The sequence below is a fragment of the Solanum pennellii genome, chromosome 8 (genome assembly GCF_001406875.1).
Source record: "Solanum pennellii chromosome 8, SPENNV200".
Classification (NCBI taxonomy): domain Eukaryota; kingdom Viridiplantae; phylum Streptophyta; class Magnoliopsida; order Solanales; family Solanaceae; genus Solanum; species Solanum pennellii.
The window spans coordinates 18064143-18071570 of NC_028644.1; the positions used below are offsets into that span (position 1 = coordinate 18064143).

General features: G+C 30.4%; 1 protein-coding gene across 1 annotated transcript in view; it reads left to right on the forward strand.

Moving 5' to 3' along the window:
* Positions 1–4822: 4822 nt before the first annotated feature.
* Positions 4823–7428, forward strand: part of LOC107028188 — a 6873-nt gene continuing 4267 nt past the window's right edge. The window contains exon 1 of the mRNA XM_015229231.2: positions 4823–5088. Within this exon, the coding sequence (XP_015084717.1) occupies positions 4837–5088 (252 nt within the window). The 5' untranslated portion in view covers positions 4823–4836. The remainder of the gene's footprint in view (positions 5089–7428) is intronic.

Consider the following 7428-nt stretch of genomic DNA (forward strand, 5'->3'; position numbering starts at 1 on the left):
GTACATCAACAAAAGTAGTTTCAGATTGATGGTCCACAGATACATGGTCCACATGTACATCAACTAAAGTGGTTGTTTGATCATGCTCATTGACTTAACCTGATAAGTACAACCTGTTCCTCAGCGTCTCTGGCAGATTCAAAATCTGCAGCATCACATTCAACCTGTTTGTCAACATCTAATCCTGCACTTGAGTGGACAGCAGAAATTTCATCATCAACAATTATAGGAGTAGGAGCAGTATTATCACCATTAATGTGTGTACCAGCAGCCTGTACTTCCCCTGAATCAGCATCATGTGTCTGTAATTTAGAGTAAGATTCAACAAAAGTAGCAAGGTGAGGTGAGACATCAATGTTAGTTTGAGATTGATTTGGAGACACATAGGGTAATGTGTTTTCATCAAACAGAACATGTCTGGATATGCAAACTCTCCTTGTAGATGGATGATAAAATCTATATCCTTTGTGTAGACTGCTATACACTATGAACACACAAGGGTAAGTCTTTGGACTGAACTTGTTGCTACCCTTGATATATGGAAAACATCTACACCCAAACACTTTTAGACTATTGTAATCAGGTTGTTCCCCATACAACTTAACAAATGGAGTCACCATCTTTAGGACTGAGAAAGGCAATCTATTTATAAGAATTACTGTAATGAGGAAAGTCTCAACCCATAGAAACAAAGGTAGGTTAGCATGAAGAAGTAGATTTAAGTTAGTCTCCACAATATGCCTACGTTTTCTCTCTGCAACTCAGTTTTGTTCAGGTGTGTTAGGACATGAAACATGTCTCACAATGCCACAATCTTCCAAATGTTTGATGAAGTCTGTTTGTATAAATTCACCACCTCCATCACACTGAAAAATCTTAATTTCTTTAGAGAATTATTTTTCCACCATTTTCTGAAATTTTACAAAGACCTCAAAGAATTCAGATTTCTTTTTCATTGAATAAATCCATGTATATTTTGTGTGATCATCAACAAAAATGACATAATATTTCATATGTTGTGAAGATTCAATAGGAGCAGGTCCCCCATAAGTCACAATGGATTTTCAATAAAGGTTCTTTCTCAATTTTAATTCTCAAGCCAAATGAAAGTTTACAACTTTTTCCCAACTGACAACTAGAACAAACAGTAGGCATTTTATTCCAACTGCTAATATTGATGCAACTATTATTATTCAAAAACTTAAAAGACTTCAAACTAGAATGTCCTAATCTAGTATGCCACATGTTGTCTGACATGTTCCAATCGTGTGCAGCAGTTAAAGCATAAAGATAGTTATCTTCCAAGGCATAGAGTCCATTCCTTTTAATTCCCTTGGCCAGCAGTGTCCTTGTCTTCTTGTCCTTTACAACAAAGTTAGTTTCATCAAATTCAAGAGTGCAACAATTATCCTTAGCAAGCTTACTGACTGAGAGTAAATTCTTATTAATCTTAGGGACTACAAGAACTTCCTTCAATTTTAGACCTGATCTAGATATGTTCCCAACATGTGTTATGTCAAACTTTGATCCATTCCCAATAATTTTATCTTGTCCATTGTAGTGTTTAAGATCAATTAGAATACCTGAGTTATGTGTCATATGACTACTTGCTCCTGAGTCCACATACAAGGTGTCATCAGCGTTTTGAAAATTAGTGGCAGCCAATGCTTGTGGTAGCTCATCTGCGGCTTGGTAAGAGTAATCCCACCTGTAAAAACACTTAAGAGCAGTATGGTTATTCCTATCACAAATTTGACTTGCATCGAAATTTTTCCTCTCATGACTTCCACTTGAAGGACTGTTTTGAGGACCAGGTCCATTTCTACTACTATAGGAACCTGTTCCCTGTCCGGCAGGCTTAAATCCTCTTTCTCTGGAATTAAAGTTATTGTTTCCTCTTCTTTGAGAGTAGTTTCCTCTTCCCCTGCCTCTTTGGGCAGAGAATGACATGTCATGATTTTGTTAAGGCACTTCTTCTTCATCCTTTCTCATATCAAAATCCCTAAGAGCATTAACAAATTGATTAAGAGTAGGATACGGTGCTTTACCTGACATGACGGTCCTGAAAGTCTTGTACTTAAGACCTAGACCTCTTGCAAAGTTAATCACTTTACTATCCTCATCGACAGGCTTGTGAATGACTGCAAGACCATCACATATGCCTTTGAATTCCTTAATGTATTCATCAATTGATTTGGTTCCTAGCTTTACACTTTGCAGCTGTTGCTTGAGCTGGAACTCCTTATCTTTTGTTGCTTGAAGATATGCTTCTTCCAAGCATTCCCACATCTCCTTGGCAGTTGAGCAGCCTACGATCAGGTACATGCTTTCTTCTGTCAAGGTGCCTGATATCCAACTCCTTAGTAACACATTTTTCTCCTCCCAGTCATCAACAATGTTGGTGTCTTCTGCATCCTTCTCGCCTGCTGCAGTTTTCTCAGGAGTCTGTCCAGAGGAACAGGTTGCTTTACATGTTTTCGTGATGAGATATGTTAATCTCATCACTTGAATCAACTGATTCATTTGTGTCCTCCATATAAGATACTTTGTTGGCTTAAGTTTAATGGAGCAGGATGAAATAAGATGATGAAGTGAAGAGGTATAAAGAGTGTTGGTAAAAGGGGCCATTGCGGTTTGATAATTTGTTTTTTTTCTTGATCTAATACGTTAAAGAGCGAAAAAAGCTTTATTGCTCTGATACCATGTAGAATTCTCACGTATATGTGAAAAATCAAGGATCAGTATTGATGATTTAATGATTGAGTTACATACTCCTTATATAGGAGAAGAAGCCTATACTAGCTACACTAGGAATCATAGAAGAGTCCTATACTAGCTACACTAGGAATCCTAATACAACACAAATATATTATTTATACCTTATCCTAGTCAACTACATCAGCTTTAGTCGTACCAAGTATAGACTTGTACACAAATTAGGATTTAGTAGTCTAGTCCTAGTGTAACTCAAACTCTAACTCGTCAGACAGCTTCACCGAACCTGTTCCACCGAACCTGTTCCTTTGACACGTTTTATCAGCTTCCTTCAACAACACGTTCCATCAGTTTCCTTCAACAGTATCCAAATTCAATGTAACAGAATTTTTATTGGTTCAACAATATGACTCTTAATCTATCTCCTCTGGAATATATTTACTTGATAACGTCATTATATAACTCGAACATTTATTTTGATTATAAATACGTTATTCAGTCCAATACAACCAACAAGAATATAATGTGGAACATAATGTTAATTTTTTCTTATTCTAATACAACCAACAAGAATATAATATAATTCAAAAATATTTTTTTAATTGCTGATGTTAAAATTTTTATTGTTTTTCAAAAAACATAATTTGAAAACAGATTGCATGAGAACACTTAATGCTTTTCTGTTGAAATTTGTAGTCTTTTTTTCATAATTGACTATGGTATCATCATCAATATCATTAATTATTTTCAATATATTGGAAACATAATGGAAGAATATAGAGATCCCAAGAATCTATTCAATTTTCAAGCTAAAAGGGTAAAATTGTCCAGAATAAAACTAGTTTATAGCGTTAGCATGTTCTTTTACTATTCTGGTTAAATTATGATCAGACTTTTTTGACCAAAAAGATTTTTCCTTTTAGAAAATGACAAAAAACTTTAGTGCATTTTTCCTTTTATCTAAACTAACAGATTAATATATTACAGATTAATATATTCTTTATAAGAAACTATATTCGGGCTGTATTTTTCTAATTGTTTAGCACTTCCCATTTTAAATTCATTCTAGTCTATCACGTCCCCATTAAGACGAACAGAAATTACAGGTTGGCAGTCCAAGTTGGGCTGCGGGAATGTTCCAACAAAAGTTGCTAACAATTTTGACTTTTTTTATTTTTTAATATGTTAAATCAAATTATTTGGAGTTGGATTTTTATCCTCGTACACACGTATTTATTATTTTTAATATATTAGAACAGTTTATTGATCGACTCATTTATAATATAATAATCTCAACTATTTTGAACATTCATGTGAAATTAATTATGTTTTTAGGTAACTTAACATTTTAGAATTTCTCGCACTGTGTCAATCTATAGAAGAACTCGTTATTACTCCCTCTATTAATAATTGCTTGTGTTTTTAGTTGTTCTTAATTTACTTGTCCACTTTGACAAATTAAGAAAGGATAAAAGATAACTTTCTATTATACCCTTAATTAATTAGTTGAAAAATGTAGAATTTTTTGAAAACCTTAAGTTTTTTATTCATCAACTTCATAATTAATAGAGGTAAAATGATAAACTCATTATATCAATTATTGTTTTCTGAATAGGTGTGTCAATAAAAAAATGGACAAATAATTAGGAATAAAGAGAGTAGTATAGTAACAATGATTTTTTTTTGGTTACATTATCATTTATCATGGTTACATAATTGACTATCATGATGCTATTACTTTTTTTTTTAAAGATTATCATATTAATTTTACAATTGTATATGGTATTAGTACAACATGGTAATGAAAAATATTTTCAAAATTATGAGATAATTTACCTTTTGGATCTATTTTACTCTTGTCATTAAATTTTATTTACCATCTATGCACTAAATTGAATAAACTCAAATAATAATATTACCTAATAAGCCCAATATTAAAAGTTAATAAAATTGAGAACAAATTATTCAAACTTGTAAGTCTAGTCAAAGTGCATGCAAGACCAAATGGGATCCTTCCAACATGTTTGTCTGGTAGTAATAAAATTCTTTAAAATACATGCATGCACCATTGGCCAGCCAAAGAAAATTATTTAATATATGACTCATTTGAAACACAAACTAATGAACTCCTCAACTATATGTACAAATGCATTGAATAGAAGAGGTAAGGCAAGAAATAAAGTTAAATCAAGAAAAAGTATGACTTGTTTTTTTCCATATAATAGCAGAAACTTGGATACAAGTTTCTTCATATTTAGGCCAACAATAGTGATTGTGGATGATGTTGTGGAAGCTATCAAGCATTTCTCTTTTTCTACTCAAAATCTTGGATGTGTACAAAGTGCTATTTTTAGAAGCATTCATGGGAATATGGTGAGTTGCATTAGTTTAGAACTTAAAAAATTCTTTTATCATAATTACTATATATCTTGTACAAGTATTAAGGTGTACGCACATACTCCAATCACTAGGAAAATATTTAACTAACTATACAGGGAGTTTGTAGGCATTGATGTGAAGTCATTTTTCTATATGTTTGTTTGTGATCTATAAGAGATAAGACTCAATTAGTATAATATCATAGAGATTTAATTTAGTAAGCATCGTGTCATATCTCTCTACTATTTCCTTTGGCCAATATTATATGACTAGCAACTTTATTACGAAACTTCTTATTTTAATTAGATTTTTTCAAAGAAATAGCTTAGTAGCAATATTAGCAGTTTGGACGTGACCTAGGCGCGCGATTGCTATTGCATATCATGATTCACGCGTGTGGCTAAAAAACTCAAAAATTTGAAAAGATTTTATTTTTTCCAACCTAGTTTTCAATAATGCACTGAAATTAATCAGGGTGCTTACATCATTTTTAATTGAAGACTTTTTTTTTTTTGAGATAAATAGCATTGACCAAGTCAGAAACTTTATAAGGTACTCATTCAAAAAAAAAAGAATATTATGCCTAAAATTCGAAACGTAAAAGCAATTTGTAAGCCATATTTTCTACACTAGAAGTTTTCCTATGTCAAGGGGATTCAATAATATTCTCTCTCTCTCTCTATATATATATAAACAAAAAAAGTGTTTTAATCCAATTTACCTTATATAATTATTTGAATAAGAAGATTCAAATATTTCACCTAGGACTGTTCATAGTTATGGTTAAATAATTAAACCAAATCGATTTAAAAAATTGATATTTGATTGGATTTGGTTAGGTTTGATTTTAAATTTTAAAAATTGATATTATCTGGTAAGGTTTTGATTATACAAAAATTCGCAAAAATAACTAAATCGAACCGATAAATTAGATATATAAAATTTATATTAAATTATATAATATTTATTAAATAAATTATAATTATTCTGTTGAATTTTAATTAGTTTAAGTCTTTTAACTGAAATTTTTTATGATATGTGAGGTACCACTAGTACTAGTTGTATGAGGGCTTATTTTATTATATTTTTATTTGTGAGACCCATGTTTTATTGTCTTCTTTGGGCCCGTTTGGATGGGCTTAATAAAAGCAGCTTTAAAAAAGTACTTTTGAAAGTGCTGAAACTTATTTTTAAAATAAGCAGTTATGCGTTTGGATAAAAGTGTTGAAGTTGCTATGCCGAACGTGAAAAGGGAAAAATGGAAGAAAGAGATGTTAGGGTTATGTGGGTAATTTGGAGATTGTATAAAAATATTAAGGGCAAAAAGATAAAAATGTGGTCAACTTAAAACAGCTTATAAGCTAAAAAAAAAAAAAGCACCCCTACCCCAGCTTTTAACTTTTGGCTTAAAATAAGTTTTTTTTAACTTAAAATAAGTTATTTTGAGTATTGCCAAACAGCTAAATAAGTCAAAAATCAGCTTTTAAGTCAGTTTGACCAGCTTTTAAGCTGAACCAAACGGGCTCTTTGACTGTTGTTTCTCTTTTACTCATTTTTCTCTCTCTCTCTTCCCTAGTTTTTCCTAGAATTTTTTTAAAAAGTTATATTCGGAAATCAATTTAATTGCTACCTTAGTTTGTTTAGATGCAAATAATACTCTCTCTATCTACTATTTTTGTCATGATTTCTATATTTAGAGTCAAACTATAAGAAGTTAAGAACTTTGATTAATATTTTAAAATGTATTTTTTCATTATATTGATATGCAAAAAAATTACAATTTATAATACTTTTCATATAGTTTTTGAATATCTAAATTTTTTGTTTAAAATTTCAAATTAATTTAATTTAATTTGACTTTGAAAATTAGTGATATTGACTTTCGAAAAAAGAAGCATGACAAATAAAAGTGGACGGAGGGAGAACTAATTTATTTTGTTATACTTATTTTGTTTTAACAGAAATTGTTTTTGAAACTATAATTTTTATTATTCTATAATTAAAGGCCATGGGCATGAAAATATTCAAGTTAATTCTTCGGATGGCCACTTATCCCATTAAAATTGATTATTAAAATTATTTTTGTTTCTTTTCCTCCCATTTTTTATTTATTGTATTTTAAAATTTTTTACCTTTCTATTTCATTAATTTTTTAACTTCTATTTTTAGAATTCATTTAAACAGAGCTATTTATCTATTTATAAAATAATTTTCACTTTATTGGAAAATTGATTATTGACAATGAAAATTTAAAACACAACATTTTTTTAAGGTATAATATGAATATAATTCTATTTTCAGATATATTTATATATATATATATATATATATATA